Source organism: Plutella xylostella, chromosome 15 (genome assembly GCF_932276165.1).
Source record: "Plutella xylostella chromosome 15, ilPluXylo3.1, whole genome shotgun sequence".
Taxonomy (NCBI): domain Eukaryota; kingdom Metazoa; phylum Arthropoda; class Insecta; order Lepidoptera; family Plutellidae; genus Plutella; species Plutella xylostella.
Window position 1 is genome coordinate 2,850,023 of NC_063995.1, and position 20,148 is coordinate 2,870,170.

The 20,148-nt window shown below is 35.6% G+C and overlaps 1 protein-coding gene across 1 annotated transcript in view; it reads right to left on the reverse strand.

Annotated features, from left to right (window-relative positions):
* The window catches only part of LOC105386568 (voltage-dependent calcium channel type A subunit alpha-1), a 109,155-nt gene that overhangs the window by 10,649 nt on the left and 78,358 nt on the right, over positions 1 to 20,148 (reverse strand). The window contains 26 exon segments of the mRNA XM_048625967.1: positions 1,808 to 2,019; positions 2,098 to 2,300; positions 2,374 to 2,501; positions 2,659 to 2,812; positions 3,072 to 3,163; positions 4,246 to 4,428; positions 5,635 to 5,718; positions 7,393 to 7,503; positions 10,731 to 10,895; positions 10,981 to 11,182; positions 11,599 to 11,742; positions 12,277 to 12,543; positions 13,071 to 13,250; positions 13,505 to 13,627; positions 13,735 to 13,841; positions 14,648 to 14,737; positions 14,986 to 15,042; positions 15,191 to 15,364; positions 15,694 to 15,906; positions 15,997 to 16,211; positions 16,511 to 16,708; positions 17,897 to 17,998; positions 18,171 to 18,230; positions 18,366 to 18,481; positions 19,104 to 19,207; positions 19,812 to 20,032. Of these exon segments, the coding sequence (XP_048481924.1) occupies positions 1,808 to 2,019; positions 2,098 to 2,300; positions 2,374 to 2,501; positions 2,659 to 2,812; positions 3,072 to 3,163; positions 4,246 to 4,428; positions 5,635 to 5,718; positions 7,393 to 7,503; positions 10,731 to 10,895; positions 10,981 to 11,182; positions 11,599 to 11,742; positions 12,277 to 12,543; positions 13,071 to 13,250; positions 13,505 to 13,627; positions 13,735 to 13,841; positions 14,648 to 14,737; positions 14,986 to 15,042; positions 15,191 to 15,364; positions 15,694 to 15,906; positions 15,997 to 16,211; positions 16,511 to 16,708; positions 17,897 to 17,998; positions 18,171 to 18,230; positions 18,366 to 18,481; positions 19,104 to 19,207; positions 19,812 to 20,032 (3,905 nt within the window).

The window sequence follows — 20,148 nt, forward strand, 5'->3', positions numbered from 1 at the left end:
ACTCAAATCGGCAACTAACGGCTAAAGCCTACATGAGTTTGCGCAAAGAAACCCAAACATTGTCTATGCTGGAATTTGCTAGGGTGAAAATCCAACGTATTGACACTGTAAGCTGAATGAGTCATATGAGTATGTATAAAGGATCTTTATTAAGACTGGTGTGTTTTCTGAAGCTGCAATGAGTATCTGAGAAAATAACTGTATTGCAATTTAGTAACATTCTGTACTGTCCATTCATGTGTCGGTAGGTATAATGTTGAGTGTCACTTATGTCTGTTAAAAGTTATTTACCGTCGAAGAGCATAGAATTACAAAGCATTGTTTAATATATAAATAGTATCAGAAATAAGTGCTAAATACAAAACTGTGCAAATTGGAAGCCAGAGGCAGATGAATTGTCAACAAAACTTTCAAAAGATTCATTTAGTTGGTTCTGGTTGAATTTCCCAGCATGCTTAGGTCTTAAATATAATATGACTTAAATATGATCGTTCCTGCTATTTTACAAATTACAATCAGAGGCAAACAAGAGCGGAGCGAGTAAGCAAGGTATCTCAGTTATTTTGGAATCGTCAGGCTTCTATGATGTAGCAGTAATTGAGCCAAAATGTAATTGAAAATAAAGGAGTAAGAAAAGATCACAAATGCTAAAGGGAGTTACGACAAACGCACAAAAGTAACACTGTACTATCATGCATTCTTATGAAATGGGTTCAAAAGGGCATAATTATTATAGTCGCAATACTTCGGATGAGAAACTAGAATAGCGGAAGAAAGAATCCCTGGCCAGATTTAGGTAGACAAACAAACAAAACGATCTAGCTACGGAAGACCAAATTTCTAACTACGACACAGGGCAAACGTCAACACAGAAACATTGGTCCACTTGATATTTTGCAACTATAGGACAGGTCACTACTAGGTCGTGGTTTACAAATCCCTCGCGGTTGGTATCAGTTATTGATTATTGTGTGTGTAACAGCACCATTTAATAGTTTTACTACATCAAGTGCGTCATTGTCATCTAATTCAACTAAACTTTATTTCCGCTAATCGTCACTAAACTAGTTTATGAAAATGAAATTATCAAATGATATTGATATCATCGTGTCTTTCAGATTTTAGTATTGACATATTTTATAACAATTAAATCAATACGTATAATTAAAATTCGGTCAAACACGATGCGAAAAGTAACTGTTTAAATAAAAAGATGTCTAAAACAGTGCAAGAAAAAAGGATTAAAGATTTCGTTCCGTAAAAATTTAATACTACCGGCTGATTGGCCGTAGGGCTATTCTCGCCGAATGCCTGAAAAGTAAACCACCAATGTAGTCGACTCATTCGAGCCGAGTCCAACTACGTGACTTTGTATTGTTGTCTCAGTCGCACTTCAGCAAATATCACGAAACTCAATTTGGATTTAATACACCACTATAGGAATTCACAAGGGCCGAATGGGTATCATCGATTCGCCAATGTACACAACAATACAACCACAATGTAGACAACACAACGATCTATATCTCACTAACTATGATTTAAGTATTACTAATGGGTAATAGGGGCATAAACAAACACTACTTGGATATTTAAACGTGTAGCCTACCCATTTAACTGTTACATTTGGCTCAAACATACAAGATACTGTACATGAGGGATTAGCCACATCAAAAACTCTGGCTTCTTTAATTATTGACATAAATCTGCACTGCGGTGCCTTATTAACTAAAAGTAAACAAAAAGAAGAAGAAACATAGGTTTTGGAGAAAACAAAAGGGGTGCGTTGCTTCGTTGTTGTACTTACTGGAACGCCCTGTGGTTCAGTCTGGCCAAACCTAGTCGATCTCCAACTCTCCAGTATGAGTAGGCCAGCGTAGATCTTGCCTACTGTCAGCTTCCCCGTGTTGAGGACGTCATTTCGCGGGACCAGCAAGTCAAGCATCTTTTTTGCTTGCAGCGGCCATATGTGCGTTATCGTCTCTCGAAGCTCTGCATCGGCTTGGTCCATTTCCTCAGCTGTTGCAAACAATATAGTTAAAACTTCTTTAAGACACAGTTCTATATTAGTTTATATGAGTGTGCATTGTTGCTTACCCGTTCTCATCTTGATATTTAAGTTTTCTCGTATTAAGGCAAATAACGTTGTAGTAAAATTAACTTTCCCCTCGTCGTCTAACGGCATGTTCATTCTTATTAGTTTCTTATATGCTAGGCGGTTTGGACATTTATTACCAAATCCTAATGGAGGATCCATATTTTTCAACATATCGTACATTTCTGTATAATGGATCTTGCCACTGTAAAAGAAAACAAAATAAGCATTTGTCACGATACTATTGATAAAATAAACATAATTGCAATAAAACTTACGTGGCATTTGGGTCGTACTCAGCCCATATCCTCACGAACTCGTCGAGATGATGAGCGCCGAGAATAGACGAGTCTCTCGTCAAGTAATCGAAGTTATCCATAATGACGGCGACGAATAAATTCAACATCTGAAAGTAGTAACAACTTGTCAAAGTGAGAAAATATGGATGTAACTCTACAACAACATTTGAATGTTTGAAGAATATTAAATCAGTTGCTGACGAAATTTGATTCGTAGACTCATTACATTGCGATAGTATAGAAATTGAAATCAAAGATACTCACAAGAAATGAACAGAAGAAGATGAATGACACGAAGTAGGCGTAGGCGAGGGTGCTCCCACACTTCTCAGATGCAGGTTTTCTGGCTAGCTTGGCGCACCTCGCCGGCTTCAGACAAGCCAACATTATGTTCGGCCAAGACTCGCCCGTCGCGCATCTGAATCATATAAAGCTCTCACAGTGCAAGTACTTAAACAACTTGTAATCGCGAGAATTTAATTTTGAAAATATTAGTTATGCTCCTAACACCATTACATGCAATTTAAACAGCACATGCTGATCCAATTGAACAAGGAAAGACTGCTTCACCGGCTTCAAGATCTCTATTATATATGTAAACGAAACCATAGATTTTAGGATTTTGAATCCGGCGATTTGATGGCAGTTTATGGTGACCCAAAAAAAAGAGACCTTACCTGAACAGCAGCATGAGTGCTTGAATGAAGCTTCCGAAATTGTTGTGTCTGTTCATATCTGAGTCGGGTGTTAACTCTATATTGCCAAACACCTGTGTCCAAGCAGATACAACACAGAAAGTCAGCTATGTATCAAAAACTGTTGCCCGTGACATCCTATGCTCAACCCCTTGTTTGACCTACATACATACGTCGCTAAAACACTAGTACTAATACAAATATAATTAAGTGACACAATATTAAAAGTATCTAGTTGAATAAGATTGCTAACCTAATTATAATCATACTTTGCGATGCAGGTAACTTCTATTCATGTCATACGTTGCTAATGGTCCTAGTGGCTAAATCTAATGATCTTTACACAGTTTCTACATTTATCGGTAAAATATATTTTTATTTTTCCGATGGATATGGTGTACGTACACATGAATCATCCCATGTAACGGTCAGGATCGGGAGTCAAGATGCAACAGTTGACAACGTGGGTGCCATGCTAGATACAACACAATGCCTGGAGCTCAAAGGCTCAGAGACTACACCGATAAGTAGCGCAAGGGAACTACATCCTGCTGTATTTTACTCTCACCGAAATAGCAGTAAGAGTGCTCCCACGAAAGATCGGAAGTTGTTATGCCTGTTGATGGCACTATCTGGATCATATTGCATGTTTCCGAAAACCTGTCAGTATAAATTTATCAGTGCCTACAGGTCTTGGTTATTTTTTCGTTCTGCCAATTAGTATGCTCTATATAATTAATATATAATGCGAAACAACGAGGATCGATCCGGAATAATCTATTGAATATTGGTAATTCGACTGAGGATTCAACGTTCTATATTGTAGACTCTACTAAATTATGGGCAGACAATCTAGCAATATCCATACATAGCTAATGCTACTGATTCCTAATAAACATAATATACGAAAACAGAAACAAACCCAGAAACTAATTAATGTTAATATGATAAAAACTTGAACTTAAATAAAACTAATTATATTATTTACAATTTATCAATTTCAGTGGAACAAATTATTACGGTTACTGTAATGGAATTTATGGACTCACGAAACTCTCCCACAAAATTGATACGTTAACGAATCACTTTGGTTGAATTAATCATTCAATTTAATGCGTTAATTAATGTTAATGTAAGAAATAAAAAAAGACCAGACCTGCATCCCAATGATGGCGTAGATGAAGAATAGCATCGCAATGAGAAGGCACACGTAGGGTAAGGCTTTGAAGCTCTGCACGAACGTCCACAGGAGTATTCGAATGGTATAGCCTTGTCGGAGCAGCTTGATCAGTCGCGCGGCTCGAAACAGGCGGAGGAAACCGACGTTGAATGTATTCTCCTAGAAATATAAAGAGATTTTGTAGCAAAACCACAAGTATGTCATCAAGAACCAGAGACAGATGGAGTAGATACAACTTTATTAGCAAACAGGAATCTCAATCTGTCTGTGGGTTCTGGATGACAAACAATTGATTTAACTCACCATAATAGTGAAAAATCGTTATAAACACTCTTGTAATAATTACACACTATATTACAATTAGATACAATGGAACAAACACAAAAATGCTAACGTAAAACCAAAAAAGTTTATCTAAGTAAATTTAGCGAAAACGTCTCAAGCATTTTCCTACTGACTAGCTTTAGTTTCGGTTGGAAACTCAAATAAGAAAGTATTTACAATTTCTAACTAGTAAAAACCATGAACTGGCAAATACCTAAATTCTAATAAATACCAGTTCATTTACGAGTCAATAAACTACCTATGTTACCTAATATTAAATTAAATATTTATCTAAACCAATATTAACTGTTCTCACGTTTCTGTATCTATATGATCGAAACAAATCTAATAGTTTACTTATATTTTAAAACTCTTACAAACAAGCAATTTCAATGTAAATCCTGTATTCTATTTATCAATAAAATCAATCCCAGTAACAACCTATCAACAAAGACAATCTGATTATATGTATAATTTTAAATCTCTACGGTTTACGTTGATTGATCTAGCACAATCTAGTCGTAATTATTAAGATTAACTCTTCAAACAAACACAAACCGACTAAATCGATATGAAGATATCTATGAATTGTTTCCTAGCAGTCATATAGTTTAATTTTGTTACCTGCTGACACGATAAGTCAGCACAGTTTTCAGCGAGGTCGGTCTGTAATCAGGACACAGCGTTTACCTTTCCAATCAAAACATGTCAATGTTCTTTTGGGAACCTTACGCAAAGCTGAGAGTGCACTACTACTGTATCATATAAATTATGGAGTTATGTAATTAGAATTACGTTCCATATTTAAAGAATCAGTTTTGCGGAAAAATATTAAATGTAGAATATTGCTGCTATCGGTAACTGTATACAGTAGTAGCACTCAAAAGCTTCACAGGATGCCTTCCTATTGCGGACTTACAAACTAAATAAATATTAGGCGCCATAAATAAAGATGTTGGCAGCGAAAAATATGAAAATGTTAAAAATATAAATGAATGAATATGAAAAGGTTAAATTTAAGACAAAGAACCAAATACTCACGCCAAACTCCATTATCAGGGCATCAATAATACTTCCAATGACTGTTATGAAATCGAATGTATTCCAAGGGTCTTTGAAAAAATTCTGCAAACATACAATGCGTTAGTGTCTTCCTAACCTAAATATGAAATATTCATTCAATCAAATTATTTTCATGTTTAAATTAATTACTTGCATCTATTGGCTTATTAAGACACGAATGTACACTTTCTATTTGTAAGTAGCGAACATATTGTGTCAAGTATCGTAGGAATATTTGATAAGTGAGGGAAAGGATAAAGGATCTCTCTGTACATTATTATTTCCTCCTTTTTTGAACAAGTTACAAAATATATATTTTATTCAATTAAACATCGTGACATCAACATGTATAAGTACACAGTATGATCAAATCTGCAGAGAATATAACTGCTATGTTTATGATAAAAAAATAAGCGGCATTTCAATTCTTGCTATTGTAAATTGAAGTCTAAAATCAAAACATTGTATGCATATTCAAGTCAATATTGAATATTAAGTAACTAATCTAAATAAAGTTATGTTTATGTAACAAAATACAGAAATATACATGGTCAACGAAGCGCTTGCTGTTGTAACAATATTAAGCTCGAATGTTGGAAAAAATTGACCTTGTATAAAAAGTAAAACGTTAAATAAAATTAAAAATATATTTGTAAACGTATCTTACCGCACATCCGAAGGCAATCAGCTTCAAAACGGTCTCGAAAAGGAAGAAGAATGTGAACACGAGGTTCATGAATGTTAACACGTCCATGAGCATTGCTGGCGCCTCGTGATACTACCGCAAACCAACACCAACACTCTTTAGTCGTGTTTATATACATACATATTATATGTATAATAAATTCTATATCTCATAGGGCTAAGAAGTCGAAGAGTAGATTTTAATTCCAATAGAAATTGCCGATGCAAATTCAGATGCTACCAATTTGTATGTAAAATCTAACTTTTTTGTGGAATCAAATCTAACCTTCGACTTTAAACTACTATGTAAAAAAAGAAATGTCTCCTATAAATTAAATTCTTAATAATTATATCTATATTATTCTTTAAGTGAGTGTGACGTTTGTGTGTGTAATTTTGTTTTCTTCATCGTTATGAGCCGATATTATGATGTTGTGGGTAATGTACAAGTACGATTTCAGTGGTTTAGTGCTCAGTGCTCGCATGCAAACCCAAAATCATAAACATGCTCACTTGAAAAGGCAACACCTTAATCACGCTTCAGATTTCCACGCAGACAGCGAAATAAAATTAAAATATATATTTACCTTCATCTCGGTCGCCACAGCACCGTCGAAACTCTCGAAAACTTACCTTTGACATATTACACTGTAGTTATCTGAGCCGCTGGATCCACAGTTAGAACAGTTACAAGAATAGGAGCGATATCCTGTGCTTGTACATGTACATATACATTGAGGTGCCACATGCAGCTGGACAAAAGCCATGCTTAGTAAAGAAGGTAGATTGCAAATTGTCAAGCTTGGCACATTCACCATAAATATCAGAGAGAAGTTGAGGAGCCTAACAGAATCAGGGAAATGGTGGAAGGGAAGGGTTGATGCTCCGCTGAACATTACCCAGAGAAGTCAAATCATAAATCAATCTTCTTTTAAAAACAGAAAGAGTACATTTGTACCTAACCAGTTGTATTAGCACGATTTTCTATTTCTTTATTGTTTGTTTCTTCAATTACTTTACTTTTTATCATGTGTTATTCGTTAGTTTACTTACTTTGACACCATAGGCGACGATTTTCAACACCGTTTCCACAGAAAACATTGCGGTAAACCCCATATTCGAATACTTGAGAATATCCGCGTACATGTCTTTTTGATTATAGAACTGCCATTTCATGAAGACGTGCCAGGTGAATTGGACAAACCCATGGCATAAATGAAAAAAGATTCTGTTACTTATAGGTACGTTAAACATGTGGGTGGAGATTACATAAGTTGGGTAGTGTGAAGTGGGCAATAGGATTTGTATGCTTGGTATGTTATAAATAACTGACATACTGAAATGTTTGATAGAATGAATTGTAAAGAAAATACCTACTTGTATATACTGATTTGGAAGGGATTCGTGCTTGGTAAAGGTAAAACAAAATACGAACACAAAAAAAATCACACGGGGTCACAAGAAAAATTGACACAGTGTCAAGTTTAGTGTCAATTGGTTGAAACAAAATCCGATGTATAAAATAAAAATCTAATCCGTTCGTAATTACTCTTCTAATTACCAATTCTTCGCGTCGACGCTTCGCACAATCTATAATTTTGAATACACTTAGCGATACGAACTGCTGACAGCGTAGCCACTAATATAGTCACTTTGGCAGTGGCATGCAGAACTGTAGACTTCTCACATTGAAATAATTTGGAATTTAGGATTATGGTTAGTTCATGCAACACAGACAACACATATGGCCCATGCCCTGTCTTAAAGTAGTCCAGAAATGTTGTGCCACCAAGCACGGGTATCGGAGAAAATTTCCATGTGTCTTGTGCCTTACGTTGTGCAGGTAGGAGAGGAACATCGTGCAACATTTAAACATACATGTAAATGAATGCCAAGCTAGGAGACACGATAGGATAACTAAACAAAAAAGAACGGAAAACAATAAAATGTTATGACAACACTTGGTTACACAGGTTATGAAATAAGGAGAAGGCTCACGGCTCGTTCATTTATGTATAATAAACATAAATATGCCCTTGCGTTTGTGGTGTGTAGTGTATGTAAAATGTTGTGTGGTATTAAAAAATTGAGTGACATCCTATTGGGTAGGTAAAGCCAATTGTTCGGTAAAGTATATTGAATTTATGGCTATTTTTACAAAAGGCAGATAAAATTTATCTAAGGAATATGTTTTGTGTTGTCGGGTCTCAATGTTTGTGTTCGAGAGTGACAGCGACAAAACTATACAGGGTGTTAACTTAATTGCGTTGGAGCGGGAAATGGTAGATACAGCTGATGATACTGAACACGATAAGACATTAAAAAAACGTATTTTATTTGCTTTAAGCTGACCAACATAAAACAGTTTTATTTAGTTGATTTTAAAATTTCATAGTCACCCTATTCATGTTTAGGTACGTTTGACAGAATGACCATGAACTTGAAAGCCAAGGTCAATGCCAAAAAAATCAAAGCCAAGGTCAATAAAAAAGTATGCATGCACCACACTTGGAGCCACATCGTCAAGGTACCTACCGAGATTTTGGGTACTCAAAGTACCCAATCCACTGTAGACATTTCATTTTACTCCATAAGTATCACTTTATTGATACACAATAATTTTCTTTTATGAATACAGAACAGTTTCATTTTATGCTTCATAACATAGGTCACACGTATTCACAGCACAGCACAACATAAAACGAGATGAGGAACAAGGCTTGGTAATCAAAAGATAGAATTGTAGGTACCTTTTCCCTTTTAGGTAATAATTGTAAAAAATGATTGTAAACAAGTAAACAACAATTACTGACTGACAGACTAGATCCACAGAGAAGGTAATGACTATTATAAATACTCGATGGTTATGATACGCGAGATTGTTATTATTCTACTGGTATTCAAAGTGAGGCCATACTTATTATGAGGATTTCCGTACTATTCGTCATCAAAGACGTCTCAATCGCAAGTACACAACACAAATCGAGATGAGCGAGTGTAAGTAAACCAATTCGTCATTGAAGTAGACCCTGTTATCATCCTGTTATGCATTGTGGTCTTTTATCTTTAGCTGCGTACAGACCGGCCAAACGAACGGGTTTTGTTGACCTTCGTTGCTCAATCTGCCCCTGTATTATGTATGATAAATGTCCATCGGTGGGCGTTCGTTGGGCCGGTCTGTACGCATCTTTAGGTAATTAAGAAAAATAAAACGTGGTGAGTATCAGGGGTGAATACTAAACGCTTACCTTATTCTGAGTAAAAAGGTTTAATTATTGTTCTGGGCTCCTAGAAAGTCATAAATTATATTCTGTACGATCTATGAAACTTTATGCACATCAGCTGTTTAATTGTTGATTAGTATGTCATTAATCACCATGAATAATTTCAATTTTATTTAATAATTGTTATTACCTACGGTGTAATTAATTACAATCATAGTTACATCAAATAAATCATGAAAAGTGAAGTTAATAACAAATTTACAGTGTGTGTTCTTTTGCATTCGAATGTCTCATTGGTTATGTGTTTGTGTAGGGTGACCATGTTTTTGATTAAGGTAAAACTTTCCACTTTACTTTAGACTTTAAACATAAATATTCGAGATTCTGATGTTTTTTTTCTTAGAAACGTGCTTGGTTAGACTAATACTAACCCCCATTTCCCGCTCAAACGCATTCTAGTTAACACCCTGTATATTTTATAGCATTATCTGTCTATTGAAAAATATACCATTAAATACAAGGAGTGACATAAGATATTGCTTTTGTTCGACTTTAGGATCACATGGATGGCACATACATAATGTTGCATTGTCTTGCAGTCTATTGGTGCTAACAAGTAATAGACGAACAACAAATTTGATTGTATTGGACATAATATTAATTGCCTGACTAGAGAGATTGTTTATTGCTGTATGTTTTTTATGAATAAATTACAGGTTACTATTTCCTCTCTAGTAAGGTTCCAATTAGTGCTGTGTCGTGATCAAGAATTCATCACTAAATTCTAATTCACCAATAGTGCCTTGTGGCTAAGCTTTGTCCACTTCTAAATATCTATCCAATACTGTGTTTATCTACATTTCACATTTATTGTGCTCTTGGTATATTATTATGTTCAGTAACTTTGGCATATCATTGTCTCTTTATATTCTATCCTTGTTTACTAATATTCATTCATTCATTTTGGCTTTAAAACAATCGGACTCATAACATTAATACACTTGAACATTTATAAATTTTCAGAATACTGCAGCATTTTCTCTTTTGTAACCATATTTTATAGTACCTATCAAAATGTATCATACACAGTATTCGCAAAAGTTTATAAAGTTGGTTTGTATTTTTATAAAAAAATACCACATATATAAAGAAATAAAATGTACATACCTTCATCATGAGCAGCAATGTATTTAGCACGATGAGGCCCATGATAAAGTACTCAAATGGCGTGGAGACGACTATTCTCCACACTTTGTACTTAAAACTCGCTCTCTTACTTGGCATATACCTCTCGAGAGGCCGCGCTTCTATCGTGAAATCTATACATGATTTCTGTAAAAAAAAACATTGAGGTTTAAATAAAAGATGACGTGAACAAGAAAAGACAATATGGTAGATAAATAAATATACTGCCTACCTGATTTTTATCAATTTCACCATCTTGTAACTCAGCTTCACCCTGCTCTTGAAATGTGATAATAATCAGAGCTACGAATATGTTAACAAAGAAGAATGGAAAAACCACAAAGTAAACTATATAAAATATGGACATTTCTATTCGAAAATTTTGTATGGGTCCCCGATCTTCGTACGTAGCCGCCATAGAATTTTGCAAAACTCTGTAAATATAAAGTTATAGGTGAGGATAATGAACATCTAGAGGTTTAAAAACAGTTTGGATATTCATTGATTACATTCTGGTGTCGCAATGGACAAAATAAGGCTTCTATTGCCACAAAGGTATACCTTTGCGAGTGTGAATCTCAGAAAACATAAACAAGAGTCATTTTCTAACTCTCTTTCTGGTGCAAGAAAGTATATGACAATCTGAATCTGTTATTTTTCTACTAACTCAGTAGTCAACTTAAAAGACTTATTAAACGCTTCAAATTTAGGAGGGCCTCTACCTCCACCTCTTCTTATATAAGAATATCAATATTATCATCGCTTCTATCTATATCAAGACATGTTTCTTCTCGACTCTCTACTAAATGAAAATTCCAATGAAAACATTGTTATGTAAGTGGCGACTTACTGTGGCCACCCTTCCCCCGTCTGCACCGCGAACAGCGTCAGCATGGCTGAAGCGACGTTGTCGTAATGGAAGGATTGCGTCGTCCACAGCCGCTTTGTCACTTTCGGCAACAGACTGTTCGTCTCGTACACAAAATACGACCCCCTGAAAAACGGGATTATAGGTTTTATTTTCATTGTTTTGTTAAATCGACTCTGAAGCGTTATTGAAAAGTAATGAAACATTTATCAAGTAATTAGTGTCAAATTCATTCCAAATTCAACATGTAGCAGCGTAAAAACATTGTTTATCAAATGCGGATCCGAGTACTGGTGTCAAAATTATTCGGGATCGGCCTGGTCTTCCTACTAACGTTATAACGGCCGAACCACTTTTTGTAAAATTTGGTATTACGAAGCTGATATCTTGAATTAACATATAGGTTACTTTTCATCATAGAATTCCCACAGGTTTTTTAGACGAACCTTCGGCCTACTAGAATGATTAAATTCCTTGCTGCCTTGCTGGATAAGTGAGATAGATAACTGAGAGTAAATAAAAGGAACTTTAACTATTACACAGAGAGCTGGGCTCAGCAGTATCAACAATTCTTAATTTACATCAATAAAGCTAACTATGACAACTGTTATCACTGTAAAAATATAAACAATGTGCCTAATAATAAAGAAAAATACTTACTGGCAGTCTTCAAAAGTATTCTTACTGATATCGTTGCAGTGAAAAAATTTACCATTAAATAGTTGAACTGCAATTACAGCGAATATGAATTGAAACAATATGTACACTATGAGAATGTTAATGACGTTTTTCAAAGAGTTCACAACACAGTCAAACACTGCTTTTAACTTGGGAACACGTTTTATAGTTTTCAATGGTCTGAGCACTCTTAACACTCGTAACGACTTTATCGTCGAAAGATTCTGTCCCGCTCCTTTCTTGTCACCTCTGTAAGAAAAGAAAATTTTGATTTTAGTAAGTATACAAATAGTCATAACATCATATTAGTTCAAGTAAAAAAGTCAGTTGTGAAAGGTTGTACCACCGTTTTTCTTTTAGGTACATAAAGATGGACCTCTTAAATGAAATAAAATTCAAAGATTTAAATGCAAAAGTTCTTAGTATTCTATCATTTCTAAATTGAAAGTCTAGATGGCTTTAAAATGGGAACCTTACTGGAAATACGTAGGTACTAAGCGGCTATAGTGAAGTTTTCGTTAAACTTTAAATTTCTTGAAATACAACCCAAAGTATTTTTGTTATTATTTCCTGATAGTGTAAAGACTAAGCTTTGGTCTATCATATAATTATGCATAGATGCTTCAATGCGCTGTTATGCAATCATCGGTTCCCACACACGAAACAGTTCACTCATTTCTTCTTAATTTTTATCCGTAAAGGATATATTTTTGGAAGTTTGTAAAAATTTATTAAGAAAACATTGAAGCATACGTATATAAGAGAAATATACGTACTTGATTTCGAACACAAAGCTGACAAGCGCACAGATGACGACGGCGGCGTCCATGATGTTCCACAGGTCGCGCAGGTACGCGCCCGGGTGGAACAGCACGCCCAGGTCCACGATCTTGAGCAGCATCTCTATCGTGAACACGCACGTGAACGCGTAGTCGAAGTAGTTCAGGATCTGGTTCCTGGAAACGAGCATTTGGATTGTTAAGCGCCGACAGAAAAAGAGTTGAACGTGTCTGTTTATCTATGTAACTCTGTGGTAGTGTAGCTCCCAAATGGCTGAACCAATTTTTGATTTGTTTTTTTTGGGTCATAGACATATCGGGGGTTTTAATGTTGGTTAAGTTATTTAGAATTTATTTTCTGTACAGACTTTAGTTGTGTTTTGTTTTGTCAGATAGTATAATATTGAGAATATTTGAGAATAATATCTCACCTCTCGCTCTCCTCGTCTACTGGGTCTTCGGCCGCTAATGCCACAGAACTCATACATATAACTAACATGATAAAAAAATCAAAATACTTTAAATTTACAACCCAATGTGCGCCTCGCCTGATTCTGTAATAATAAAAAATGCGGTTAATATTATGTACGTGCATATCCAGTTATCATTTCATGTCTCAGAATTTAGTGTTGCGTTCCCAAGTAAAGTAACATAAACTTACGGATTAGTAGGTGACAAAATGAATATGGACGAATATGGCAGCATAGGTTTTGGTCCATCTAGTACCTCGTCGTCATCATCTTTTTTGGCCTCTTCTTTCTTTTTGTTCTGAAATATTTTAACAATGTTACTATGATACAATAATTACATTTCGTAATGAAATCTACTGTTGCATCTTTCATTCTATATGATGTTTAAATACTCGTTAAACAAAACGATTCATACGTCTACTTAATCTTTAGACTAGCTTATTGTTAACATCTTCATCTATGCCTTTATAGGACTAGCTTGAAGCAAGTTACACAATTCTGTTGTTATATTTTAGCTGTAAAACAATCATTATGAATAACATAAACAGTCAGTTTGATTAAACATAAATAGTTATTCTAAAGTCTAAATACACAAGTTTTATGGAAACCATGCTTTACAGAAGAGTAAAGATAAGCTACAGTAGAAGATGAATGATGATACCTTGAGATACCCAGAGGAACATAAGTAGCTTCATTTATAAATGAAATTATCCATTCAAAGATGCAAGTCTAGAGAAGCAGATTTAATAAATAATTCGTATTTCATAATTAGATACTCCCTAGAAACCCATATATTAACGACGCCTAAGACATAACTCTAGAAAATAACATTTAGCCATAGTCTATAAAATAAACACCAGTTATTAAACATGTTTGCAACGAAAGCAACAATAATTGATAACACTGAATTCGGAAGTTAAAATATTGTTGATCGATACGATTTAAGTAGAGCAGTCACAGTTATCGTGCATTAAGAAGCCATGCAACAGGGGAATGAGAAGGAATGTGTTGGATGGGCTAGAGGTGAAACATCAACAATATTTTAAACGGCCGACATGAATGCACACGACCAAGCACATGGCTCCACCACCGACGTCCTATTACCTTCCTGGTCGTCGCGGTCGAAGGACTTATATCACCTAGGGGTGAACTCCCGTCCACCGCGTGTAAAGCTCCCATCTCTTTCTCCAATTCCTAATTAGTTGGAAGAGAGGTTGCCGAATGAAATATTTTTACCTTTTCACACCAATAAATGTATGGTTTTCATACGAATCAACCGTTAAAAAGTGACAGTTAAGAGATTTCGGATGCTCGTGGAAAAGTGGCTGAGCATGCTATGGATTCGAAGTAATGATTCTATCGACTTAGGTTCAAAGCATCAAGTGGATGGAAGTACATTCGTGTATTGTACAAATGACATAGTAAAAAGGTTGTTAACTTACTTGGAGCTGCTTCTCTTTGTCTTCTTCAACCTGTTCCTCTTCTGCCGCTGTCAATTCCTGAAATTACAGAAGAGACAACATGTTCACGAGAAGCGGCGTCAGATTTACAAGTGAACATTGACGTTGCACACATACATCATCACACATCTTTGTCACCCTTCGTAATAGACAACAATAAAAGCCATTTCTTCAGTGCATGACTCACCTGGGCGTTGGCCAAATTATCGACAGCGATGGCAAGGAACACGTTTAGCAGGGTGTAGTTCCCGAATAGCACCAGAATGACGAAATACAGTGAGTAAATCATCCCCTTCTGTATGCCACCCTGTGATTGGATACCGTCGTACATTACTTCGTTCCAATCTTCGCCCGTTAGGATCTGGAATTTGAAATAGTTTCGGTTTTAGCGCCGTCGTCGTGTAAATAGCATTGAAAAGGCACTGGCGATCAATGAAAAAGTTCCACTTACAAAATGCCGACATTAATGGCCCCAATTTGTAAAACATTTAATTTAAAATTTGCACAGAATAATTAGGTAATATGCATACGTTTTTAGTTGGATATATTACAATGCGCTTTTAAATATAATTATGTAGTACTTAAATGTTGCAACCAGCGTCATTTCCGTTTAGAAGTAATTTATTGCTATTGCCAGTGATACTTTTTCATTGCTCGTGTGGATTTAAAAAATGTGGTTGAGTTATTTACCTGGAAGACAGTTAGCAACGCGATGGGAAACGTGTTAAAGTTGGTGGGCGGAGTCCCTTCTTCAAAGTTGAACTGGCCACCAAAGAGCTGCATGCCGAGTAGGGCAAAGATGAGAATGAACAAGAAGAGAAGGAAGAGCAGTGAGATAATAGATCTCATAGAGTTCAGCAGCGAGATCACAAGATTCCTTAGAGATGACCAGTACTTTGTGACCTGAAAAACGAAACGCATATTAAAAATCAACCTAATTTACATAATCATCCGTATAAATCTCAGAGTAAGATTAAATTTGAGATAACAAACCTTGAATATTCTTAGCAGTCGCAGAGCTCTCAAAACAGAGAGACCAAAAGAACCACCCTTGACTTCTGACCAGACGACCTCGAAGATTGACCCGGAGATGACGACACAGTCGAACCGGTTGAACGAGGACTCGAAGTAGATGCGGGGCCCCAGCGCGTACATCTTCACCCACATCTCCATCATGAACAACCCCAGGAACACAAACTCGGCGTAGTCTGGAAAATAAAAGTTATAAGTTTTACAATAAGTATGTCTTCGTTGCAAATATTTTTAACGTAATGGGAAATAATGTAAGTAACCATAATTTTCATAATTATAGATATTAATTTAATTAACGACGGTAAGAACACCATGGTGACAACATCATTCAATTCATATCAATCATTCAATAGCACTTTATCAAACTTATTCTGCAAAAATGAATGATAATACAACTATTTTCCAAGTAGATAGCAGATATATCTGAAGCTTAAATAGTGGCCAATTTTAATAGTAGCGTACGGTAGGTACTTACATAAAAACGAAGTGAGAAACTTGGGCTGCCGGTAATGCTCGACGGCCACGCAGATGGTGTTGAAGAGAACCAGCACGATGACGAACCAGTAAAACCACTGGGTCTTCACAGTATGCCGGATCCAGAAGCGAAACCGCTTCTCTGCTCTCCAGAAATCGGCGCATTTGCCGGCCGACCGCGCTTTGCTCTTGAGGAAACCTGCAAGTCATTCAAAGCGTCAGATAAAATTCAATTTTGGATTGCTGCTGTCGTAGTTTAAACAAGCTTCATGTTTGTTGGTTCTGGTTAAAGATATTCTGACAAATGTGCATCAAAGTAAAATTTTAGATCGGACATTACATTCATTATTAGGTAATACGTTTTTTAGGTTTTCGTTAAGCTTGCTTAAATTACTTTTCAGCAGATAGTAGTTGTATCATTAGACCTACTACGTTAGAACTAGGCTTCTATTTGCTAAATGTTTCATATATTTAGCGTTCTATGTTTATGTAATTTCACTTTAGCATTGGCGTCATTTAAGTCGTATTTGATTTACAGCTACAATTTATAAACTATACCTAGTATATATATCATTGGGTGATACGGGATATGGGTATTTGAAATCAGATATGCACCAACTTAATAAGGGCGTCCTGGGAATTGCAAGGGATTGCCGGCTTTACAACTGAAACTTTATTTAGTTTATTTTCTTATTTATGTTTAGTATTTATGATGTTAAAATATTATGTACATGAAACTATACTAAGCATAGCTTCAAACAACGTGTTCAAGGAGTAGCAGAGTACTGTTTTTATATGATGTTAAAACTACACACTATTTCTAAACTATTCATCTACGTAAAAGATGAAAAGTAATATTCTACCAGCATCACGCTTGATCCCATACCTTGCTTTTTCTTTGGAACTGTAAACAACCAACACACAAATAAAGTACCTACGAATAGAAAATGGAAATGCGTGAATACTTCGTGAATGCTAATGTTAGAAAGACAACACCCATCATGCAACATTCAATAGAGTTGGAACAAAGAAAACACACGGCGACGTTTCTATAGATAAAGCTATTGTTGTTTTGCAAGAGAAAAAGTGTAGGCAAAATACGTTGGTTGTCTAATACAGTTGTAGATCGATACAAATGTTATTATTCTAAAAATACCTTACACTGACATAATTAAGTTTCATGCATTCAAATTACCGAGACGAAAGTTATCAACAAATACAAATTATAAAAAGTTCACTTCATCAAAGTGTGAGTACTCTTTTATCTGTGTCTCAAACTGGTCTCAAAGCATTGAAAAAATTTGTAACTTTGCAGTTTCAAAATGCTACACGTCAAAAATTGCCTTAATTTTGGAATCACTGTATAGAAATACATTTAAGTACTGACCGTCGTCTCCACAGTCTTCGTCCTGTTCCTCCTCCTCTGTGTCTGTGCTTTTACTCTTGCCCAGGTTTTTTAATTTCTTTTTCGCCGCTGCTCTTCTTCGTGCTAAAAATATAACTCACTTTAGTATTTTAAAACAATATAGGCAATATTATGTATTGAATTCATTAGGGCTACGTTATTTATAAAAAGATAAACAAATTCACTAAAATTACTGATAATATCTATTCTGTCTGCGAATGGGTATGATTCAAATATTTACTAGTCTGATTCTTACCCTCTATTATGTGCATTTTCTCCTCTTCTGTCGTTCTTTCTTCTGCTAAAATTACTTCCTCTGTAAACAGTATCAACATTTAGTCAAACAAAGCACAATCATTCATAATATATTTAGCAGAATTTATATAATTATCTTAGATTTAGTGACTACTAGGTTTTTACTCAAGTTATGTTATTTTTATTTTATACGCACCTGCTTTACATATCCACTCAACGTAACCGTTGAGTTCTCTTTCTAGTTGCTGTTGTCTTCTTAACTTAAGGAATTCTTGTCTATTTTCTACTTTCTCTCTTTCTTTAGCGAACTCACTGCAAACAAACAGCGTCAACAACATCTAGCTTATTACTTCCATTACAATAAAACCTTACGTACATTTGTTTACAGTTACTTTAGCCATAAACACTCAAAATCAAAAACAGAAAAAGAAAAACTTAGTAAGGTACATAAAACAAAACACTATTAACTGTAAAAACAAAAAATCATGGATTAGCCAAAAATACTCCAAACTCTAGCCAAAATTCCATATTAGATTTTCCAAACCAACTCTCACATCACCTGCTTCAGTGATCCAGTTGAGATATCCATTAAAGTCTTGGTTGAACATAGCCCTAGCCCTTTCCTTTTGGAATTGAGCTCTCCTTTCGACTCTGCCTCTTTCGTTTGAGAACTCTCTGCCAGTATCAGTTAAATTATAGGTAAAAGAAACATAACAAAAAAATACTCGTGTTAAATCCAAGTATAAATGAAGTCACTTACAATTAACTTAAAAAGGATAAAGCATAATATACCTAATGATAATGTAAATAAACAAAACAGTTGTTTCTTTCGTTTCAAACCCAGTATCGCCCCATTAGCATAATGTTCGGTATAGAAAACCGTTGATCAGTGTAACTGAAAAGCTTAGAAATATTAAAATACATAAAGACTTACCCGCTAAGGACTCCGAGAACTAAGTTGAGCATGAAGAATGAACCCAACACTATGAGAGGCACAAAGTAGATCCAGTTGAACGCACTGCCTAACGCGTCATTTGTCTAAAACAATATTGGAAAATAATTAGTTGCATGCTTGGATTAATAATATATGCCATGTAGGCTAATTTAAATCATACGGTTTCTCATATAGGTACTCGTACTAATTAAAAAAGGCGAGTCGCTTATCTCGGTGGCCGTTGCTACGACTATAAGTTTATTAAATGTTTTGCTATTAACATTAGTTTAGTCATCAACATCATAATATTTTATCCTGCCTATGAAATGTTAATAAGAATGTAACTTAATTCTTATTGGATCATTGAATGATCACTGCATGCCACAGACATATTTATGCTGGCTATGTAATGGAAATTCTTATCGGATCATTAAATTATTCGTACTTTTCAAATTCGTAATAGGTAAATGAAATATCTTTGTACTTGGACGGCCACCTTCGGCCACTCACAAGTTTATACGAAGAGCTTATTATCTATACACGTGTACGTATTCGTTAAAATAACATGATCATTAAACTTTTGAAAGTAAGGTTGTTCTTATTATGAATAAATACTGGTGTTCTGGGTGGCACCTATCAGGCCAATGTGGCAATGTTCGTCATTTATCATCAAATAACATCCCCATAGTCGAAAATTAAGATACTTACCCAATAAAGTATAGCAGTCCAACCCTCCATGGTGATGCATTGGAAGACTGTGAGCATAGCGAAGCCGATGTTGTCGAAGGAGGTGATTCCCCTGTTCGGCCCCTCCCACTTCTCGAGGCAAGTGCTCTTGTCGTACTCGCACGAGTGGGCCCCGTACGGCGCCAGCGTCTCGTTATCCGCATTGCACGGCGTCGGCAAGTCGCCTTCGTTCAATATTTCACCTGGAACGTTTGGAAATTGTTTAACATCATCATCACGACCCATCAACCACGTCCCCACTGCTGGCGCATGGGTATCTTTCCAATGAAGGAAGGGTTTTGAAGGGAAGGCCTAGTCC